General features: G+C 40.0%; 1 protein-coding gene across 5 annotated transcripts in view; it reads right to left on the bottom strand.

The window, feature by feature from the left end:
- negr1 (neuronal growth regulator 1) overlaps positions 1-25,020 on the bottom strand; it is a 150,663-nt gene that overhangs the window by 90,739 nt on the left and 34,904 nt on the right. For all 5 annotated transcript variants that reach the window (XR_005077743.1, XM_037114689.1, XM_037114691.1 and 2 more), the window contains exon 2: positions 15,799-16,037. Coding sequence is in view for 4 of the 5 variants with exons in the window: in XM_037114689.1 (XP_036970584.1) it covers positions 15,799-16,037 (239 nt within the window). In the remaining variant the exon portion in view is untranslated. The remainder of the gene's footprint in view (positions 1-15,798; positions 16,038-25,020) is intronic.

Raw genomic sequence — 25,020 nt, 5'->3', positions numbered from 1 at the left:
ATAAGTCTACGATAAATAGCACTGACTGCCTAACAATTCAAGGTTCAAGTGCTGAAGAGGATAAGTGACTATGTGCATGCGAGCACTCCCACAAACACTGAGTATGTGTGCATACAGCATGGGTGTTGTTTGCATGTGTCAGCTGCCACATCCTCTAATGGTACCCGGTATCGACTGCTTCTTCTGCACGATCTGCCCCGCGGGCTGGTAGCAGAAGATTTGGACCAAACAACACGTAGGTAACACAGGGCAATTTGTATCCACTGAGGGCTTTGGAAAGGCCAAAGTCATGACTATTCAATAAGTTGCTCATCATTAAAAACCCTGAGCTTGTACTTTGCAGAATACAGATGTCAGTTTGTGCTTTTTGTTTACAATGTTATGCTGAAGCGCTGATTGTTATAATAATGGTGTTCGTACGGAACATCAGTGAGTCAGATCATCTTAAATAGGAACATATCCTGTCTTTGATTTGCCTGGTTTTTGAGTCTTGTACATCCCTTTGCATGTAAGAGTTTTAATGTGATATGCAGCTCAATGTGGAATCACTTCATGCTCATTCATTCACAATTCTCTCGCTTTCTTCCCCTCTCTTTCCCTGACTTAATCAGCTGACTATATTTGTCTTTAGCCACGCATTGATCAGCCAATCCTGTCATTGCTGCCAAACTTTAAGTCTGTGCTTTTCTCTGCTGTTGTGACCCTCCAGCATCCCATTCACCTTCAGTTCATCATATCAGACCAGCATCCATCTCAATCCCGTGAACACAACCAGTGTCTAGACTCCATAAGTTTCCTATACCACTCAAGGCTACACATTCCTTCTTAAAATATAATGGAAGTCATGACGAGGCATAATCGCTGAAGACTCATATTACTTATCTCATGTGCACATGCACGGCTCGAGGGTGTGACTATTTTTGTCGCACATGCCCCCGTCAAGTTCAGTGGTCACTACAGAGCGCCTGAAATGTACCGTAGTTGTTTATTAGTTCTTTGCAATTTAAAAAAAGAAAATCCAATATTTCCAAATGCATTGCTGTGTAAAAGAATCTTTTGAATATGTTAAGAAAGCAAGTGCAAACGTATTATCGGTTGCACCTAAATAGGTTAGGTGCAACAGTTCACCCAAAGACAATGAGTTCAGAGTTCTGATATGGTAGTGCAAATATTACTCATTCCATCAGAACAAAGTCTCTCCAATTGAAATACAGATGAGTGCTGGACTCTCTAACAAACCAGGAGGCCTTCTGCAACTGGACTTTACCACAGCCACAAGTCAAGGGGGCAGACTGGTGGAAGAAGCCTCTCTCTGCTCTTTAATTGCACTTTAGGCACCAGATGAGTTTCAGCAATGAGACAGGCACCCCACTGTTGGTGGTCAGTCTGCATTCAGGGTGATGTATGCAACAGCGCTGTAGGGCCAGAGAGCGCAGCCCGTGATATTTATCTGCCCAATTAAGGCCAGTGTATCTCTGAGGCACCTGCCAATGCTTCACCCCAGCAAATCTGTTTCACAGCTACCCCACTGTTGATGAAGGATGCATTGTAAGATAAACACTGCCAAGTCGTGCCTCTGTTGTGATTTACACCTCTGAGACCAACTGTTTAACACCACAAAAGCCATAGCCTAACACTACCAGCAGAGTCTGAATTTAGACTGTTATCACGAAACACTGTCTCATCTATTAAAGTGTTTCTGGAGTTGCCTTCATGAACAGAATTCAACAACAATTATTTTAGAAAAGAAACAGTGTTGATTACATTTTCACTCTACATGACCCAGAGCTCTTGGCAATAGGAGAAGGGCTACAGAAAGCTTTTTGTCAGCTTTTGACATGTCCACTTGGCTTCTGCAGCATTTATGAGGTATTTTGAGGCATCCCAGTTGACTGACTGACCTGAGCATTAAAAAAACTAACTCCCACACAAACTTCATTCATATGCTTTTTAAAAATAGGCAGAGACAATAAAGATTTAAACTTCTAAGTAAGCGCTTTAGGCCTTCAGACGCTGTAACATACGGTACATTTTTATAATCCTCCTCACACCGAAACAGATAGATTTAAAAGAAAAGGCTACTGATTGTGGTTGGTAATGATTAATTGAATGACTATTTCCTTGATTAATTGATTAATTAGACAAAATTAAAAAAAGAAAAGACAGAAAAAAATGTCCAGTTTAGTAAATAATGACAAGTGTGTAGGTATTATTTGTCCATTTGTCCATCGCTACACCTGCTAATATTCACGCTATTGTGCATCCATGCCAGTATTTATGTTCTCGCTCATCCATGCTAGTGATGCTGACCTTCCTAAAAGTCTGGTTGCCATGGTAATGGTTTAAGCAGGACTACTAACCACACCCCCGTTCTCTGTTTGAGAAAGAACATCGACTGTTGAGGGGACTTTGAAGCCACACTATTCAACCTTCAGGAGGAAGACAGCTGATTGTTGAGTTTCATCACCGGGTCTTCAAATACTGACAACCAAAGGTTCTGTAACTGATTGCCCGGGGATTAGACTCGACAATCAACTGCATTTTACATATTATTGCTTTAAATGACTGATTATTACAGAAATGCTGTTGCAATTATTTGTATTGGCTTATTGATTAATTGATTAATCAGTTCAGCTCTTTATCATACACCTTCACATCATCAAATACAATTTCTCACGCACCTCCCAAATCTCCATGATCTGCATTCTCAACCTGGATAGAGACCATCGTCTTCCACTGGGCATGTTTGTCTATTTGGAAAGGCTGTCCACCCTGTTACAGTGTAAACAGATACACAGTAGAAAGCAGAGAAGGGCAAGAAGACTGCAAAGAGACGTCTGGATGGTGGCCACTCTGGTCAGTGTGAAGTGCCAGCATTATTCAAGCACAAACTAAACTAAAGATGTTGAGTGTCACTGGTTTGGCATTTCTTGTGGTCTACGGAATGTGGATTGTGCCAACATCGGTCAACATTTGACGTGAAATATCAGCAGGAAGAACTTGGTTTTACCAATGCGGATACAAAGAAAAGCTAGAAGTGTTTTGAATTAATTAATGATTGAGAATTACTACTTCTGTTAAAAAAGAGGGCACGCATGCAGAGTAGTGGCATTAGCCTGGTTCCAGACCTTTGAATTGTTGCCCACATCTCTCATTATTTGAGTGATTCAAACAGGTATGGAGTTGTGCTCACTATATTATTCCCTCTAAAAAAACACATAGGTTCGAACCATTCAAATATCTATTTTTCAGCCACATCTTGGTCTTCGAGTAACTCCTTTATATTGGCTGAGGTGCTGTTATACATTTCTTCAATTCTATTGGTGATGGTTCCACGGCTTGGGATATGCTACCTCGGTTCCAATTCTTGACAAAACTCTCTGAAGCCCGTGCCATCAACAATACTGATCGGCCTCATGTCCTTGCATATGAACGAAGCAAGTTTCTTCGTGCACGCAGACAAAGAGTGCTGCAGACAAAGAGCTTGTGGCGGGTGATGAAAAATATGAGTCGAGACGTGGCTGCTTAGTCGGAGTTCCAGACATCACAGCATACTCATTTAGGTGCACACTTTCAAGATGTGCCCTCATGTTGCTAGTGGTGGAATGGTAGGCTAACTGTATCTTACACAGCTTGCATACAACTTCATCTCAAGGCTCCCCATTTTTGCTGTCTATTGACCAAAATCCATATTTCCAAAAGGGTTTTTAGGTTGCTTGGAGTCCAAACCACTCTCACTGCTGCCGAGTTGGGCTCTGAACTTTCTGAATTTCTCTCTGCCATCTGCATATGCCACAGTTTTTGTTACATCTCACTTTTAGCAGTGAGTGACGCTGTGCAAGTGGGACTCGTGTGACCTGTCCCATCATGCAGTGCACCCACTCACAAATGACACTGATGTGTTTTTTTCCACAGTCAAATATTAATTTTCACAATCAAATGTCATTTTTTTTTTAAAATGTACATTCAAATATATATTCAAAAATGTATAATATTCGTTGACAGGCCTAGTGGGAATAAGAATGCGCTGGAGCCAGAAAACCAAAAAACCTGGGTGAGTTTTTGACACAGCAACCTACACACACAATAACTCAGAAATCAGATGATTCAGTGAAGTTTTCAGGCAACTGTGGTAAGATTACATTGTTGTAATGATGTGAATAGTAGTGTGGAAATGCAGATTATGCTGAATTTACCACGAGGACAGGGAAACAAGAGGAAATGATTCCTGTTGGTGGACAGACTTAATTGAGTTAAAGAAGGCCACTAGTTGAGTTATAATAATCAATGATTCTTGATGAATCCACTGACTTAACGATTGATTTACACCTCATTCCACTGGTATTTCATTTATTCTCTATTGTGTTATTAGACAGCTGTGCTTGCCCTCCTGTGCACCATGACAACTGTTGCTGTGTTCCACAAAATATTTTATTCTATCAGCAACAGTGAGCAGCAATAGAGATAAGTTTGTCCTGCCAATTAATCTGATATCATCCTCGAGGACTGACTCGAAGATGATACGCCAGGAAAGGAAGGATAATTGAAGTGGGACAGCATCCAAGAAAATTCTTGGGAAGTTAAGTCTATATTGTCTGCTTAGGATCAACCCCATTACTATAATCTGAAGCTTATTTTTATGTATGATTGTAAACATGCATTTCAGAATACAAAGTATATAAAAACATCTCTCTGTCTGTCACTGTGAGCAAGAAAGGGTCCAGAATTGTGATGCAGTGAGAATCAAGCTTTCCATAATGGATCACTCTGAATCTGAGATTAAGAAAACTGTGACATTTCGAGCCGTGCTGGTTAAAATAAATGAGGTGGACTGAATGAGCAGCAATGACAGAGTGCAGTCTACCTTTGCAGTTTTACCTACAAAGACCATTCCAAGTGCCAAATAAAAATGCCTGAGTTGCTCTCCTCTCGTGTTGTATCTATTCCCTCTCTAGAGAAGAGAGACGTGAGAGCTAAGTGGCTGACCTTTGTCCTTACTCATTTTAATTAACCATGGCTAATATCAGCTATTTCCATGATGAGGACTCACATTAGTGCACAAACACACACACACGCACACACACACACACACACACACACACACACACACACACACACACACACACACACGTGCATGAGGACGCACACATGCAACGATGCAGGCACATGCAAACACATCAGAGAGGGGAGAATTTTACAAGGGGGCTAAGATAGGGATTCACACACACACACACACACCTACATACACACACACCAATGACAATGATTAGTGGCTAACTAAATGTCAGGGGCCATAATGGCAAATCTGTTCCTTTAGACACACTCATATTCTCTCTACACTTCTCCTGCAATATCAATGGCAAGCCAGGATGTTTCAATGCATTATTATTCCACTGAGACTCTTGATACACAGTTATTCCAGCCGGGGACTATAACACAGATTCAGTCTCCTCTCACAACACTCCAAAATCTTATCACACGAACAGTTATGAGGAAGTATTACATCAGGATTGCTGCAGTATCTGTATACAAACTCAAGATACATTACACAAAAAATTAGCATACGCTTATTTAATCAGAAAGCAGGGAAAGAGCTATAACCTCGACATCATTATCTCAATTTACTAATATTCGGAGATACATAGTAAACTAACTGTATAAACACAATATTTCGTGAATGTGTCACGTACAACCATATATGACATATACTGGTTGTACCTGATTGGTTTTAAATATTGATGAAGGCCAAATGTTTAATACAGTCCTTCAGAACAATATCAAAGGACTTTAAAATTTATGCCATCCTCTTAACACTGCTTTCCATATTTCACTATGAGACCACATAATACTGTACAAGTAAGCCATTTGCGTGAGTTGGGAGGTGGTGGGGGGGAATTTGTTAACTACACTCAGCAGTCATTAACACTTAAAATGCACTGGGTTCATTTCCAGTTGAGGGTATCAAGCCCAAAACTGCGTCGTGAAATAAAGGCCGCACACCTGTGGGAGGAGCCTTATTTTACTGAAATGGTCACTCAGGCAGGAGAATGACTTCTTCAGTTCATTTTTTATGGCAATTATTGGTAATTTGGTAATTAGTAAATTGCCCATCTAATAGCAGCATTCAAGCGGAGACTATTGACAAAATGTCCAGCTATGTTTCAGTTTCAATGAAATGCAGAGAACATTTAACGGTTAAAAGCTACTTGACATCAAGTTTAAATGTGAAATTGTTTAACCAATATGTTCGGAGAGCGGCAATCTATTTTTAATTAAATAAAGAGCAAGGTAGGGCCAGGTTGCAATTATGCTTAAACTTTAAAGTATTGATATGGCTAATCCTCAAGAGGAATCCACGCCAGCAACACTGGTGTTCATTCTTTGGATTAATGCAGAGTGTTGTGTTAAGGCGTAGTTGACAAGAATGTATTTTCAGACTCATCTGTTTCCAATGCGACCGGCAATTAACAAGAGTGACAGACTCATAACATAATAAGAATAAACTGCGGCGTTGCTGGGCCTTTTTATGCCGTACTCTGTGATAATACTCTATCTCCGTGCTGACATCAAAGAGAGGCGCGTCGACCTGGAGATTTAACCCTCCATTTTGCTACTTGCTGAGAAACACTCTCCCCAGACTGACTCACTCGGCGGGCGTGGGCAATGAGTTTTTCACTTGTAGATCCGCTCTGATCCATATTAATGTCCGAAGCATTTTCATCATAGACAGGATTATGCTTCCCATATTTGAAATTTCTAACCCTATGAAGTATTAGATCTCACTGAGTCTTATATAAAATCCTTTACATATATATCTATATATATTTATATATACACTATATCTCATCTATTGTATTGAGTTTGGTTTCTTCCCCGCTTGATCCTGTGATAGTTTGGTGTTAGATGCATGTAGGAACAGGCACTTTGTTTATGAAAATCGGTTCACATAACAGTATGTCAGCAAGATTAATCTTGAATGATTTTTTTAAGCTCAACACCTCTGCCTGCCGTTTTCTGTTTTCTCTGATGAAAGCCAGAATTGCCAGAGCCCATGTAGGCAGTTACTGGCGAAGGGAAGTGTGCTTCTTCCCCCCCTCCTCGCTGTGACAAGATATTCTTAGATGAGAGGTGCTGTGCATATTTAATACATTATCACATCTACAATCTTAATTAACAGAGAGGGAGGAAAAAGAATGGCGGCTGAGGAGGAGTCACGTGATGTGTAGAGGGGCGGGTTGGGCCTGATACGGATCTCTCATTCCTCTGTATCCTACATCAGTTAATGGTCAGGATAGACTGTATATAGGTCAGTGTATGCATGGTGGAGATGAGGATAAGCAGATGAAGACCAGGGCTACAGTAGGGTAGTATAAGGGCCTGGTTAATGTGGTCCAGGAGACCATAATGGTTCATTGGATTGTCAGGGATGTCACTGATATCACAGTTTAACTCAATAATCAGCACACAGCCACAAGGCAGAACCCATTCACTTTAATCTTGTTAAGTCAAGTCTTTAAAGGATGGGTTTAACTGATCCACAGTTACCTGTGCCAAATGTACCTGGCAGAAAACATGGACTCGTTATGTAATTCAGAAGACCCTGATGGCCCTGATGATTAAGAGCTTTTAGCTGAGATTATGTTACAGACCCATTTAGGCACTGGTAGATCTGAAGTTGTGCATCGTGATAGAATATTAGTCAAATTCCATTTCTGGATGACTGCACAGCACATTAGAGGGAAACTTTGCCAATTTTAACCAGCTCTGTATCATTACAATGTGGGTGATATGGCAAATGAACAATGTTGAAGGTGAGATTTTATGCTAAATACTAGGTTCATCATTTTATTTTAGGCTACTACCAGAAAAGGTTTATGTTCTTTCGTGCACAAAACACACCAGTTTTCTCATCCTGTTCATTGCTGCAGCACTGTATTCCCCCTCTGTCTGAAGCGCTCTGTTTTAGCACCCATGTCTTTAAAATCCTCCTTCTGTAATACCCAGTCTGCTCTGACTGGTCAGCTTACACGTGCCTGACCCAGCACAGCAAACAACAACAGAGCACATAAGAGGTCTCCTTTAAACCTTATTTTGTCTGCACCCAGAGCTCCCTGCTCATTTGCAAAATGTGTTATCCAGGAGACTTAAGCCAGCACTAGGCCTGAACCACAGCGGGTACTGTGTCTTTGTATGCCGGCATCAACATAAAAAAGAGTGTAAAGTTTGGTCTGAGAATGGGAGCCACCCGTATCTTTCTCTCTCTCAGGTCTAACCAAACTCAGATCTGTAAAACTCAGGCAGTGCTCTTTAAATATTAATCCAGATATTGTTCCTGCATTTCCTAAAAACATTTTCAGTAAAACATATTTTAGTGTACTTTTTAGCTATAATAGTATATAATAATAAGAGAGATTTGTGACCAGGCAGCCACTGTATTGTTTCCTGTTTTACCCATCAGCCACAGTCTTTATTGCTCCAGTGCGTAGCATTCTGGGTGTTGTATGCTTTCTACATTTTATACTTTCAGAGCAACAACAGTCTTCTCTACTGCATAGACAACCTAGTTTTATGGAAAAAAAAAATGTTTCCAGCAGCTCTCACCCACTTGACTTATTTTTCAGCATCAGAATTTGCAAAAAGACAAGGCTTCAGGCAGCGGCCTTTACTTCACATGACTCTGAACTCACAGCTGTAATGCCTGTGCAATAGTGTGTTTTCAATTCCTATTTTTTTTCTCATTTCTCACATGTGCTGTTTAATGTTAATGGCAATGGAGCTATGAGGGGACAGGCACAGATGCAGACGACTAATTTGTTGAGGTGACACAAGATCTCAGAGGGGGATAAATGTCACGCAGAGATTAAATGAATCTGCGAAGATGACTGAGGAGTCACAGCCATAACTAACCTCGTGCCCCTAATGCAGTGACATGTGATGTATGTGCTAAGAAGTGTGTTGTTCAATGAGATTTCAGTTGCTGGAAAACGGTAGTAACATTCAAATAAGGTGAAACTCCCCTGGACAGTGATTAAAAAGAAGATTTTTTTTTGCTAAAATGGCAAAATTAATGGAAATTTCTCATTAATAGTTTACAGGGACAAAGTAAAGGACATGACGCATGTAAAGACACTTTAGAAATGATGTAGTTAATAGAAAAAAGCTAGACAAGTTCCAAAGTGTTAAGCACTTTCAGTGGGTTCCTGGATCATCAAGTCATTACTAATAAGGAATTTATGATTTTAGGGAAAGTGCTGAATATATTTCCATCTTCATCATCAGTAGAAGTAATGATGGCTTTCCATTAAAAAATCCTCACATTTCCAGCAAAAGTTCCAAAGTGGTATTCTACTATTCATCTATTCTGTCCTATTCTGCCCTAAAATATTGAATTTTATGTGCTGATGAAACTGGAATAACATGACAAAATACTAGAAAGCAACCCTTCTCTGCTGACATAGATATGCATTTCAGATAGGCATAATTGCTTGGAGGATCAGCTGGCCAAGGACCCTACCATGCACCTGAAATGACTTGAGACCACTGAATATTTCCTTACATATACAGTAATCCCCTCTTGCTCCCATTTTCTGTGCCACTCCTCATGGAACACAGTCGAGCAAAGCAAAAGTGCCAAAAAATCCAACGCCATGAAATCCTTTTACTTCAACTGTAACATTCGTGTTGCAGCATTAATAAATGTTGTATGCTTGGACTGAAAAGCCCAGATTAAAGTGTCTATGCTTTTTTTTTTTTTTTTTTTTCCTCAGCAAGTCTTCTCCTCCCTTTCAGAAGATGAAAAAACAGCATGCTCCAAGAAGCCTCGGCATCATGACAGAGCTGCTCCCCTGCTGCATCTCATCTGTAACGAAATCCCTCTGTTCTCCATGAGTGGGCCTACGCTATGTGTACACAAGTATCGCACGGTGACAGCTAATGATTCACAACACACAGAGTTTTGACAAAGCAAATAAACAAAGGTACAATATGGTGTGAAGTAACAGAGGAGATATAACACCACACATGTGTTACAGCTGTACATAAAGAAACGGCAGAGTGGCTGCTGATTTAATGAAGCAAATTTTTAACTACCTTGAGCACCCCATCAGAGACATGACTGCAGGCATTTATCAGCTGGAGTGAGTCATCTGTACTTCGACATACTTCCTGCCTGCAGCTCACGCTCAGATACACAGCTCTGTCTCAACGGCTGGCGACCCATTTGCCTGATGACTAAACAGTATCAGATTTACATAACGCGATCATAACACCATCAAGCTTTACTAATAGCTGATAAAAGTTCAAATAACAAACACATATATCCACCTTTCTTTTCATGCTCTACGCTGTCCAACACCATCTCAAATAACGATTTACTGGCCACATCGCCTTCTGTCGAAATCACTTTATAATATTTTTGTTTTATTGTGTTGACTTATCGTTCCTCTGGCTTCTTGACTCTAGATTCTAAATGTCCTGTGGAGCTGTTAAGTCAGGTTTCAAAACTGAGTGTTTTTTCTGAGCTTTAACCTTATTCAGCTGTTTCTGTTGAATTAAAACATCTGTCTCAGAGTATAAGTGATAGACCTCTCTGGCTGAAATCACCAACATGTTACACTTGTGAACTGTAGAACAACAATTAGAATTTGTATGTCAAAAGCTGCCAAATCTGAGCCGCTAGGTCACATCCATCAGGAATTCCGGTCATTGCAAAACACATTATACAGCTGACAGCTGGCACATTAGCTTCGGTTTGATTGTGGCCATATGGCCAGTGGTGAGGAGCTGCCATGACCCGAAACACCCCTGGTAAGATTCCCATTACAGAATGTTCTTCAGAAAGCCAACATCTACAAAAACATGATGGTCCTGTAGTGACCATTACTGCCTGCCAAGCTGCTGACTTCAGTTTATCACATGTATATTTACAGGCACGGTGTACCTGTACAATGCTGCTGACACACAGGCAAAGTGACTGGTTGAGCCAAAGCAACTCTGCTGTCAGTGTGAAAGTCATTAATTGTAAATCACTACTAGGGATGGGTATCGCTAAGACTTTAATGGCACTACTACTCTTACCGATACTACTGTTTTAACAATACACTTATCAGTTCTTTTTGTAAACTTCTGAGCCAGCACAAATAACAATTATTGAACAAATAACATTTATAGAGTATAATGTGATAATGAATCAAATAAAGTTATTACAATAATTATTGCTGTAACATTTTTTCACGTCTTGACCGCCATATGCAGCAATTCACTATTCCTGACTCTATAATGTTGTAATGAAGGAAATGCAAAATAAATTAAATGATCACACCCAACCAAACAGCAACATTAAAAACACAGTGGTAACATGCAGATTGCTGCATGATTACAGTTTATACATACACACATGGGTTAATATCCATTACTATTAATCAGCTAAATATTTAGCTATGCGTTCATGGACCCTGTCTGAAATCGTGAAAGAATCAGCCAAGCTGTAATTACACTTAAGTCTGAAGGACATTTTGAATGATACTTTCACCATGTCAGACAGAATTCATGACCGCATAAAATCAGCTGACGAATAGTGACTTACAGCTACCCACCCATGTTTGATTAATTTGATTAACTCTGTGTGGGCTCCTGCTAACATAACATACCCGCGGTAGATGGGAATGGAGTTGTCTACATTTATTCTTGTGAAGTATAACCACACAATTTTGTCTCTCTCCGCCGTTGCCACTCAGATCAGGGTGTCTGTGCCTCTGTCTGTATCAGAGAGCCCTGCACAGGACACACTCGAAGTTCTCTGTTCAGGATTGGGAATAGTGAATATCCATAGACAAATGCTTTAATTCTTCCAATACTGTTAGCAGAACCAATAATGTCAGAGCTTGCTGATACTATGATCTTTGCGGGACCCGTTTAATACTCACCACACTCTACAGTTCACTCACTCTCAGGACGGTACATGAGGAACAGTGGGGTGAGTCTGACAACTAGTGCACAATAAGTTAGAGGAAACAAACAAGTAGACATTGATAGGGCTTTATATAGACTATACTGTTGAATAATCCATCCCAGGAGTTTGTTTTCATAATCACTGGACTTGCAGTAAGACCTTATTTTAACCACCCTAAGGCAATTCATGATTGCTGGCCCTAACTTCTGGGACTCCACTGTTATAACTTTTTTTTCTCTTCTGATCTCAAAACTCAGGTTATCTTTTGTTTCCAAGTATGGATATGATGCTATTGCTCTGTTTTTCCCACACATTCTCCTTTATTGATCTTTCTCAAAGGTCCCATATTGTGCTATTTCTAAGGGCCATGCTGTTTTTTTTTTGCTTTGATGTTCAAAAAACACATTTTTTTATCCTCACAGTTTTCATTGGTGCAGTGCCTTTATTCATCCTCTGTCTGAATGCTCTGTTTTTGGCGTCCATTTCATTAAGGCCCCCCTCCTGAAAAACGCAGTCTGCTCTGATTGATCGGCTCTCGCAGGCCTGAGGAGACTACCCACCTTGTTTCCCCTTCAGCTCTGCTTGTGTTTTTGCAACTACAGCCATGCTTGGGGCATTGCTCATTTACACATGGCATTGTGTTTCCCAAACACAGACTTCAATTGGACAGACAGCCCTGGTACATTAACGGCCGCTGAAGTATGTTAAATGACCCATTTTAGCATTACTTCTTCCATGATTGATTTACTAGTGGTCAATCTCCCATCGCTCTATTCCTGCAATACCTGCACCTGCTCTGCAGAGCAACACAGACAAAGATAGACATTCCCTGGTCTCAGCTTGGGTATTAAATCCCTCCTATAAATGTATTGCACTGCATCCTCTCATGTTTACCGTATTAATGCCACTGTTTTGTAAAAGCTCGTCAGTGCAGTTGGTTCGGTACCACATAGTTTTGTGTCATTCTGATGGTGTGCATCATGAACAACACGCTTCCTCTACATGCTGCTCAGCTTCTGTTGTGAAAATGAATTCAGTGATGGAAGAATTCAAAAATGTGTTTTTTTTTGTTTTTTTTTTGGACAACTATAAAAGTGAAACATTGCTGACGACACATGGCCTACAGGGGCACGTACATGGAGAGAGATGTGAGGCGGTGAAGGCCATTGGTGTGTCTGCAATAAAGAGACCAGTGGTGGGAAAAAAAAGCTGAGGGGAAAAGCAAGGTGAGCAGATCACAGTAGTAGGTGAGCAGAAACTAAAATAAGGTGGGAAATTCAGAGAGAGAAGACTAATGAAAATGCTGAATCGAGGAATAGCACAATGTAGTCTTTTCTATGAAAAGGTTTAAACAGATACATTCCCTCCACCCCTGGAAAGAAACTGTGAATATTCGCTCTTAGTTCTACCAAAGCCAAGGAGCCAGAAAAAAAACTGGTTTTCAAGACAGTCCTAGATTCTGATTGAATGGAACCATTTAAGTGGGGACAGTGGGTTCTGAGAGAGTGACAATTCACAAGGAGGAAACAAGGACAAAAGAATAAGAAAGTTACAAAAAGAATGATTGCTTACTTGAAGGATCTTTAACAAGACATAAGGCTGCTGATGGACACTTTGGCAGTGGCAGAGTTTGCCCCTGTGACCTTATAGCTCTGAACAGTCACTGTAATCGCAAATCACTGTGGGGCTCTGACAAGTTGACAAGTGCTGATAGAGCACTGCATTTACATTTAAGGTACTGAGCTAATGTCTATAAACAAACAATTAGTGAGCCAGTGGTTGTTCAGTGTCTCGGGCGAGTCTACTTACAAATTAGAGAGGAGTCTGATCCTGCGACCCTCTGATAATGGGACAGGTCTATAACCAATTTTGTGAGGCAAGTGAGGTGAGCTGCACTCTTATCTTCTGCGTCAGCTTAAAAGACAACTTCATAAACAACCACAATCATTCAAAAGGCACTCAGGGCATGTTTAAACCAACCCCGGCATCTCCCTGCACCTAGCACTCAGTTTTATAAGTAGAGTGAAGGGAGATGGATACTGACATGTGATAGCCAGCAGGCAAGAACATCTAGAAAAACAAAATGAGAAGAGGGCAAATGGCTTTCTGGGATATTGCTCATGGCGTGCTATTTATTGGTGTTTTCATAACAGGTATGAACACCTGTAAAGACAAATGCTGATTTGTTTTGACTGTTCCATTCATTCCCTTGACGAGCTCCAGTGTTTCAGTTTGAGGGCAGCGTGGATAAAGATAAAACAAACTTTTTTTTATTTACGGTTCAAAGCAAATTAAACACACAGCAGGAATGATCACACCTTTAAAATAATTTTACGAACCTCACTGCATATGTCATAAAGGCATTGCCAGCTGGAGAGCTGTTTCCACTTTCACATTTCACATATCACAGCTCACACTTCTACAAAACGTGTACCCTTAACTCTTCTATTAATACTACGCTGCCTGTGTGGAAGTATGGACATTTCAGCAGTATGTTCCTTTGAAATGAATCCTAACCATAAAACAGAGAAATTTGGAATGCACATCTACACACATCTAATCCCTGCTCAGGCATACAATGAGAATGTTAACAGTGGGCAATGATATGCAGGCCACAGTTGTCACAGTATGTTGTGGAAAAAAAAATACTGAAATTGGAAACATGAGGTAAAGAAGTGTGTTTTCATTTGGCAGGTTGTCTAATAACATCACATCCTCATTAATATTCCAACTTTAACATATGCAGAGCCCAGTGAATCATGCAGGAATTTTTGCATCAGCCTATCAAAGAGATAGAACATGGCATGTCGAAGATAGATTTTCAGTCGAGGTTGTTTTCTTGCCACTAATCCTCACAGTCTGAGGTATTAGCATATACACTCAGCCACCAACTATTACCTCAACAAGTAACAATTAGGACACTGTCATTAATAAGCTCTCTGTGCCCCAAACAGCATACTTAATGCCCCATGAAACAAACTACACCTATTGAACCTGTTAGACATAGAGGTCCTTAAGATGGAGCCCCGTTTTCAGCGGTTTTATTGTGTTAAAGGCAAATTCACAGCATCAGCACATCTTAACCAATCCCATGACACACGGAGAATCAACTAACAAGACAAATTTCAAAGAGTCTTAAGAATTGTGTCTTATTTTGTTACCTGCTGTGACAAAACCCATGGAGGCTTGATTAAAGGCAACCTACATAGTGAGCCTCCAGTCATTTAAACCAACAAGCTTCTACTTTGTGTGGCATAGCCTGCAGGCACAAAATGTACCCCTACACTGTCAGTTTGTCTCCAAAGAAGACATTTCTCTGCTGAAGATTCTTGTTTTATTGCTTCAAACAAAGCCGGAGAGCTCAAGCTCTACTCTGAAATAACAGACTGACAGAAATTTTTTGAAACAAAGACGGTGCCAGATACACTGGAGACCATTTCACATCATTTTAGACCATTAGTGTTAACTTAAAGGGTGACTCCACCAATGTTTACACATTAGGTAAGTATGTTTACAGGTCTTGGAGAGAACTATTGAATATGTGAAAGTAGTATAAAGCCTTTTGAGGCTTTGTCTGCTCCAGGTTTGAAAAAACAGTCTACTGGTCTAGCATTGCACTCCTGTAAAACTGTTGGGCTTCTGTTTGAAAACAAACACTAAAACTCATAACAGCACAACCAGAGATTGTCCATTTTGTTCTTCTTGTTACTATACCTGAAGCCTCCATCACTCTTTAAGTTAACAATGCAACTTAGCAAATCAAATATCAGACATCTTTTTAATGGAAATGGGGCAAATCACCCATGGATAAGTGCCTGCAAAGAACAACAAGGACGACGGATACGCACCTTTAACAATAAGGTTGAGGAGCTTTGGCCGTGGGTTGCGCTCACTCTGAATGGAGCATGTGTACTGGCCGTCGTCAGTTACATCCACTTTCTGTATCTGAAGGCTGTACTCATGTTTGTCTCCAACGCTGGACACAATGGACACACGTGGGTCAACAGACCACTTGTCATTCCCTGCGAAAATGATGCTTGAGCGGTTCAGCCAGGCTCCTTTCGAGATCCCATCCAACAGGTAGCACCTACAGCGACAAGAGACACCTCAGTTAGAGCTTCAAAAATACTGGTTGGCTGAAGTTTTTCTAATCATCTTGTTTGATGACTGAATACTATTTGATTCAGTAGATACATTGTCTTTATCTCTCTTACTAATGAATGATCTCCCCCCTCCAGCAGGCAATTTTAATCTTGGTGCAGGACTGTGTGTGTTTTTAAATTCTTTCAAAAACACAAATAATGAGATTTTATGTATATGAACAGACATTCTGAAAACATCCACCTGATATTGATATTTTTCAGAGACCAGAGAGCATATGGTCCTTTTAGTTACAGGCAGTGAGTCATAAAAGATGGATATCTCAACACCTGTGTGACTCAACATGTTAAAGCTGCTATAAGACTCAAACTGAATAAAGACAGAAATAGCCAGAGCGATGAGTAATAGTTGTGCATGAGGATGGCTGCTCTGTTGTTGTTGGACCTACGAAATGAGCAAAACCACGCTGAAGAAATCTTTGTTATTCCTTCACAGACAAGTCAGAGTTCTGTTGTAGCAGACAGTCATATTCAAGCAGTTGATTCAACACGTCTACTAACATTTCTGTCTTCTTTTGAGATTTGACAGACTAACATTAAAAAATGAGTTTCCTCCATCCAATCAATGCAAATGTGAGAAATAACTTTGAAATTATTGACGGCACTTTGTCTAGTTCCATGGCATTTTAATAGAGAGGTTCACCTTACATTGCCTCTAGAAGCACAAGTTTTAAGTATTAACAAGTAAGAAGACCTTTGATCTGCCACTTGCAATATACAAGTCTGTTAAGAGGCATGTATGCACTGAGTGTAGCAGGCACTCGACATGTGCAGTGTTTAGGGTGGGCAGAAAAATGGCACTAATGACAGAAAACAAAAGACAGAGCTGAAGAATTGAAGAGTTTTGTTTGTTTTGTTTTTTTTTTAATTCAAGGTTACAACTGCTCGCTGTTTCTGCTAGGGGTGCACATTTAAAGTCAGTTTGTTATCCACCAATTAACATAGTAAAGAAGAAGAAGAAGGAGAACATATCAAACTTTCATAGTTGGTGTGGACCTTTTTCACAGTGTCAGAGGAAGACAACACAATGTTATAACAAGTGTGGACATTTTTTTATAGAGTGAGATGAAGACAACACAATTGTTACAATACATTTTTCACAAGGGTTCACATTCGAATGGAAATATTATGGAATATTAAGTCATCCATCTTTGCTATCTATATTTTAGCCTGGTGAGCATAAACTTTAAGGAACTTCTTTTTAAATACAAAAATGTGAAGTTGCAGGTAATCTGATCCAGCAAGCAGATAATTATCAGTTATCAGTATTGGCTGAAATAATCCCATAACTTGTATCCGCATGCAGCTTTTCAATTTGATCATAAATAGAACACCAAATATCTTCAGTCCAGCCACAAATAAATCAATCATCCTCTGAATGAGCTGTATTCTAGGACCATACTCTGATAATCACGGCCAACACAACTGTCAATGCAATACTTGTGAAAGCTAATTGTTCTGACACAAAGGGTCAGTAAATTGTACAGCATGATGAGGCTGGGGTCATCACTGTCAGAGAGAGGTTTATTTACTCATCATTCCAGCGCTCATCGGAGTTATGAAATCAAATCATATTCTGTGACAAACACTGTAATAATGAGGAGCAAAAGAGGCATTCAAGTTTGGCTCTTTAGCTGTTGTCAACACACTATGCAGACTGCCAGCACCAGTAGTAAAGCCACCGAGGAAATCAGTTTGGCACTAACCACAAAGCTCTTTAACCTCCATGCCAAGAAAGTGTCTGTCAGGAAAGCCGGTAGAGGACAATGGTCTAGTCGAGGCTGGCCTCCCCTTACAGGAGGCACTGCCCCGGAGGTAAAGTGACAAATAAGTGGCAAACAATTGAGAATGGATAGTAATAAAAAACAACACACAAGAGAACTCTAGGTCCTTTTGAAAGTCCTCATGGATCTGTCAGTTAGTTAGCCCACTGACCACCTGAGCCGTCGTGGTCCTGGCCCTAAGGCAAGATTTACTGAAGGAGCCTCACGGCAAGTTACACTCATTTTCTGCTTTTTATGTCAATAAACCAAGAATACAGTTGACATTTGTTCTGGAGTTTTTTAAGGGTTATTTATATATTAGTTTCAGATAATGGTAGATCTATGGGGCTTCAAGTGCAAATTTAGCTCTCGGGATTTTAAAAATTCATGCCATGACCTTTGCAAAATGTATAAAAATGATATAAATAAAGCTAATTTCAAATGCATTTTGTGCCTTTGAGAGAATCTCCTTTTAAGTGTAGCATGGCTTGCTGCCTACCTCAATGATCACAGGCCTTCAGTGACTAATAATTTCACACACTTGTGCTGGACTGCTGAGTGTGCCGGTTTAAGGCTTGAACATTAAAGCACAATGCACCTGTTTCTAGCCCACAACCACTGATGTGAACAACTTGTCAACAACTTGCTGTGTTTTCATCATTATATCCTTGTAAAACAGGGTAACTATAAACACTGTTTTTCTCCAGTGTAGTTGCTATTGATTTTTCTCTCTGCTCACCCCAAATTGTCCTTTCAGAATCAAATATTCTACCAAGCAGGCCTGAAAGGTGGCCGTTAAAAAAAAAACTGTACTCCATCAAAAGAGATCAGAAGCTGCGGTCAGCTTGAACGCATGTCACTCACGACATACTTCATTGATGACTGGGTTTTTATAGCTAAACACATTTATCAAAAGGTCTCAAACTCACTCCTGTTGCATAACCTGCCTCTCTGCTGTCCATTCACATGATTGGTTCGTTCAAAACACTCAGAGTTTGGCTTTGATTTACTGTAGTTACATAAACTGTTGACCACAGCCGCTACCCACCATGAAGAAAAAAATAACAAACTTTTAACAGCCTCCTTCCAAGGATAGATTTGGGACAAAGGGGCACTCATACAAAGCGTAGCGCCAGGAGCCTGGCTGGAGGACACTCCTATCAGCCAGGATCTCTACCAGGAGTCTTGACATTTTTTTTTCCATCTTGATGAAACAGTCCTTGATGTTCTTGCACTGTTTTTGCAGTTTGCTTATCACTGTTAGCCCAGAAATTATTATTGTTATCTCACCGCCTTTGTAATCTCACACCAAGGAGTCATACAGATGCCTGCATTTCTACACCTCCTCCCAAAGCTGTGTCTCAAAATGAGCCATTTTTACATGAGCGCTTTGGCTCAGGTGTCATTGCTTACTTTGGCTGCTTCTGTCCTTAGCTGCTGCCGGTTTGAATTGGAACTACTTGGGAACACATCACAAGACTGGCATGAGTTTGTCTGTGTATCTAGGATGCTGTTAGGCCAAGCATTCTGGCAGTCTGTGATATCAACCAATTTGATGGATTGTAGACTCAAGGCAAAACATTGATAGAAAATACCAATGGATACATACAGTGCTATGATAAAAATTTTAGTGGTATTCGTCAGTGGCCTTAATCTTCCTGCTACATCAACAAACCCACTAAAATCTGTTGTCTGCACAGATGACAGAATCAACCCGTAATGGTTTACTTGAATGTGTTCCCTGACAATCATTACAACATAACTTTAATCTCACTTTAAATAATATCTTGTCCAGCTTGTTTTTACTCAATGCAGAAATGATGAATCACCAGCACAATTAAGATTGAGTATGTGACTGATTGTCATCTTTACAGATAAACATACGCCAGAGCAGATCCTTCTTAATACCAGTAAAGGCAAGGATTTAGAGATAACAATCATTTGTTAAGGTATCTTAAGAAGTTGGCTTTTGTAAGTTTGCCTTGTTTGGTTTGTTACCTGCACCAAAAAGGTGACGTTTTCACCTGTGTGCATTTGTTGGGGCTTTGATGGTTAGTAAGTAAGAATTTATAAAACTACCACACACATTTCCACAAAACTTGCATGGAGGATGGGTCTCTTCAAATCACATCAATATAATAATAATCACATTGCCTCAAAGGGCTTTACAATCTGTACAGTGAACAACCCCTGACCCAGAGTAGACCCGGATAATAGGATGGGTCCAAAAATGTTATTAAGCTTTTAGGCATTTTTACAAATATTTTTGTACATTTAGTTGAGTAGAGTACAATTGGATGCAGATCCTAGATCTGGCAAGGTTAAATTATGGTTAAGCATTTATGGTTTCAACATTGGATTAGGTTTTATCAACTTAAAGGGGACTGTTGAATTGAGTGCCATTTTTGTTTTCATTTTTCGGATAATTTTGGAATATACCATGAAAAACACTAAACACTAAATCCACATACGCTACATCATGTTCCGAAATCTATCGCCTGGGAACTGCAGCAAAGTCATGATAATAGCTTTCCAATGCCCCATGTTCATCCCTTCAATCAGGCATAGCTACAGAAAACTAATAATACCTAAGGTGGGCTTTGCTTTCATCAAGCCCCATTTCTGTAGGAGCCCACTGGGATGCAGACTTCCTATGGTTTATACAAAGCTCAGGTAATTATTCCACAAACCTCAGAGCATCCACTCTGAAGCAGCTTTGACACCTGAAACATGCACTAATTGATACTTTTATTCATCCCTGCTTCTGAAGAGCGGCTGCAGAGGAACCAGGCTCATTGCAAGCCTTTTTTTTCTGTATATTGGCTCACAAATAACAAAGTTCAATTCAAACCACAGTGATTATGCACAATTCAGAAAAAGGAAACTGATAAACTGGTGTTTTTTGAACACCTCAAATGAATGGAGATTGACGACAAACCATTAATTACAGTATGGCAGCTGGTAAGAGAAGCAGATTGTAATCCGTTTAGCCAAACTCATTCAAGCACTTTGATCAGATGCCATAATTATCACTGGGGCATCATTCTGACCCAGATTCTTATTTGCTTTATTTAATTGTTTTCAAGGTTCCTCAGCTGCAAATATTCTCCCTGGCACCGATTCCACAGATCTTGTCTTTCAAACATATTCCAATGTTTCACAGTCTAGTAGTTCACCTTCAGCAGCTTTTGGCAGAAGAAATGGATATACTCATGGGTGGCTCCCCCTGTAGTCTGAGATTTGTTGTTATGTAACAGTTATATAATAAACACATAGGACGTTTCAACTTTAAGCCATGCAGACCCCATTAGAGATCACTATTCTGAATGTTTTTCCTGGCTCAATTTAAAGGGAAACAGCACAACACTGACCTGGCACCTTTACCTGTTTTCTCCAACAACGGTAGAGGAAATGTAGTCTGAGTTTTTATTTCAGTTCCTTTTTTTGTGAAATGTGAAGGCTAGCAAACAGTTGTCTACTTTCACATCCTGCAGACATGGAGCAGCAATGAACTGAACTGTGCAAAACTGCTTCACAGACCTGAGAGGAACAAGTCATATTTTGAGTTTCTCACTACAAGGGACCATTTTAATACCAAGGACAGTCATTTGATCCAGTGTTTATATCAAAATATTGATGAAAGCAGCTTTAACTTCAGTACATTGTACAGAATAAGGTGCAAAATGACACTTATCATATAATATAATATGATGGGTTTTAGTCATGGTACAGAAAGAAATTGAGGAGGGAATCATTTTAATGTCAATAAAGGAAAGAAACAAGAAGACTGATATGAGATTTATAATCCAATAATACAACACCAAATTACTTTCTTAGTATGTAGAGGTAGGCATCTTAATGAACACAGAGAAGAAGAGATTATTAAAGGTGGCCATCAGTAGCAGGTAATTATCTGTTTATGGTATCAGCTGAAACAAAAGCCATATCGTACATGCCAAACTATAACAAGGCAAAAAATTCACTTCCAACCCCAGCTTGTCTTACACATACGGTAACTGGGGTGAAACAAAATAGTGATACAGCAATATATCGTTGTCCTTCCTCATGTGATACAAATATTGATACACGGACGCCAAATATAGTCATTTTAATTACAAAATACTGATCTAAACAGATTTCTCCGCCAATTTGACTCCCAAGCGTCTGTACTTCTTGACTCCTCGCGGTGGCACTTATCACATGAATGAGGGAAACCTGCACAGAAGTTAATTGGACGAAGAAGAGAAAGTTATGTTTTAAGTCAACTTGCTGCGGTGAATGCAATGTTTACAGCAATGATCCCGTTCTCGTCCCTGCGGGCTGCCAGTATTACGAAGTCCACCGCTGGGTTTATTTTCAAGGACCCCCCACCCGTACAGTCTGGCCGAAAATAAAGGCCTTGCAGAATGTTACAACACTGGAACAAAGGTATGAAATACCAAACAGAAAATATTTCACCGAAAAAGTTATGTTGAGACGAGAGGAAAGGCGAACGATGTACTCTAGTCTGCAGAGAGAATTGTGCTCACCTGCGATGGATGGACTTCAGGGGCCACAGAGTCCTTACGTGACAATCACTGCCCATTTTATTGATAACGAGTGGGAAACACATTTCTACTTGCTGCAGACAGGAGACTCATACCAGTACTAATCACCGCCAAGAGAAGTGCACTCACCTCTGAGCATGGTGACCAGTTCCTGTTCCTGAAGAAGAACATGCATATTTGAGGATGAATTGAAATGTGCTCAAGTTTACATAATACAAGTTGCTTCGAAGCACTGAAATGTTCTCAGATTTATGTAAAGCAAGGTGGTGAACTCTGAAATATTCTAGGTTTACATACTGTAAAGTCAAGTTTGTGAAGCTTTACATACAGGTTTACATACACTTTTGTGTAATTACTTTTCTAAATTTAATATTCTGACTGAAAAACTTGTTCCACTGCATAACTGTCCTGTTTTCTAACAGCTTTGCCAGTTTATGTGATGGCACATGTGGACAATGACAAGTTACAGTGAGTGTATTTTGTGAAAGAGGCACTAAGCTAAGACTTTATTCACTTATTGTTTAGTGTTTCATCTCAGTTTGTGTCAAATTCTGTCAAACTCACACCAAATTGCGAGAAGTCCTGCCCTTTTTCTGGCATGTTGTATTCTTTATTTAGACTAGACTACTAGATTACAACAGTCAGTCCCTTTTCATTTCTGTCTGTGGCATGCTGAATGACACTTGATCACGTGCAGATCAAGCTTCAGCCCCTGAAAAGACCACCAAGAATAATTCACTTTCCAATCTGTGTTAAACTGGAGTTAAACTGAGTACTGTACAATATCATTTGAGTTGAACATCTGCTTTAAGACAATGCGTTTGTGTTTCCGGTAATCGCGGCACCCACTTAACTGGCTTGGATGAAGTAAGTGTTTTTCAAGAGCATAATGAGGGAGAGTGACACAGCCTAAAAAATGCATGAGGAACCCCCTTTTAATTGTGAAGTCAGGGGCAGAAGTTTCATTCCATTTTAGCTGTTTCACACATAAAGAGAGAGATGCTGTGATGACTGTACCTCCACTGTATGCTCTACAACCTGTACAATGACTCATTGCCCTCAGCAGAACTCAACTGTCCAATGATTCCTCTAATGAGAAAATGTATTTCACACTGACTGACTGGATGTTGAAGCACTAGTGAAAAGAGGCTAGGTGTGATCGGTGTGTGAAAATCCGAGGTCTTTCCTGCTGGGAAGGGGTTTTTTTTCTGATGCAGAGTGCTGGGCATAGACCATGTGCTCCACAGGTGCAAAGAACACAAAGCAAGTTATCATTTTGTGGAAAATATCAGATGAATGAATGAGAATATATGTCTCAGAACAATATCTGTTTCAAGCATATCTTCATTCTACTGACACCACTTTTGATGATTTTATCATCAAGTCAAATCACATTTTAAGATATGGTGTAACCCTCTGCAATGTTTAATACAGTGGAATTATGACTTGAATTACATTAGATCAATGGAATCAAATAAACTGCATCACCCCACTGTTATTTATTTCTATCATCATTGCACTAAACAAGTGCTAATGAAACACACACCATCTGCGTCCGGCTGCAGATTTGTGGTGCCCTGTATACATCCCGTGGCGCCACAACATCCAGACAACAGTATGATTTCCTGGGGAGCCTATTCCTAATTCGTGGTTGTGCTCTCATCCTGCTTTACTGTCATTGGCTCAGCTGTTTCAGAGCATTGACGGTGAGGTGACTAGCTGAAAGCATATATATTAATCACTACTCCCTCGACACCTTAACGATATTCACCTTAACTCAGGCCTTTTGCACTTTGCAAGCTGCACCTACAGTACATGAACCAAAATAGCAACTGTGCTCGGCTGTGCCCACACTATTGGTATGCCCACTGCTTTGGACCCACTGCTTTAATTTTTGTTTGTCGTTGTGCTTTTGAACAGAGGGAAAGTAAAACAATCTTTCTTACTGTTCCTTTGTGTCATCACTAGATGGATAGACCACACACATGAACACTCAACAGAATGACAAATTATGTTTGGAAGAATGACAAATTGACAAGCTTGATTACCTCTGAAACACCTTTTTGAGCTTATTAGTTGATGGACAGAAAATTAATCAGTGAACAATCACCAAACATTGTTCAAGTTCAGCTTCTTAGTTGTGAGGACCTGCAGCTTTTGTTTTTGGCAATAAATGGAGTATCTTAGCATTCTGAACTGTTGATATTCAAATGAAGTAAGTAAAAATGACTTACTAATTTTTGACAAATGACTACACAAGATAATTGGAAGATGAGCTGACAACACAAATTTTAGTTGTGGCACTATATTACTATGGACAATGTAAAAATTAATACTAATGTTCACAAATTAATCAATACATTTTTTATTTTTTTTTACATGAATGTCCAGTTCATCCATAATATTCTCACTCTCCTTTGTGGTGTTACCCAGTCGGCACTGGTGTAGGTCTGTGTGTTGTTGCTGGAGGTTTTGATATTTTAGGAGTGGCGTGTTGAGTTGATGCAGTGAATAAGGGAGAATGAGGACAGACTGTAGTGCTGTGCAACCAAGGTACAGAGCACCAGGCTCTTAATCCCTAAAATAATCCTGTCGACTGT

This window comes from Acanthopagrus latus, chromosome 11, assembly GCF_904848185.1.
Source record: "Acanthopagrus latus isolate v.2019 chromosome 11, fAcaLat1.1, whole genome shotgun sequence".
NCBI lineage: Eukaryota > Metazoa > Chordata > Actinopteri > Spariformes > Sparidae > Acanthopagrus > Acanthopagrus latus.
The sequence above is the reverse complement of the archived record's forward strand: the minus strand, read 5'-3'. Positions and strand labels throughout refer to the sequence as shown.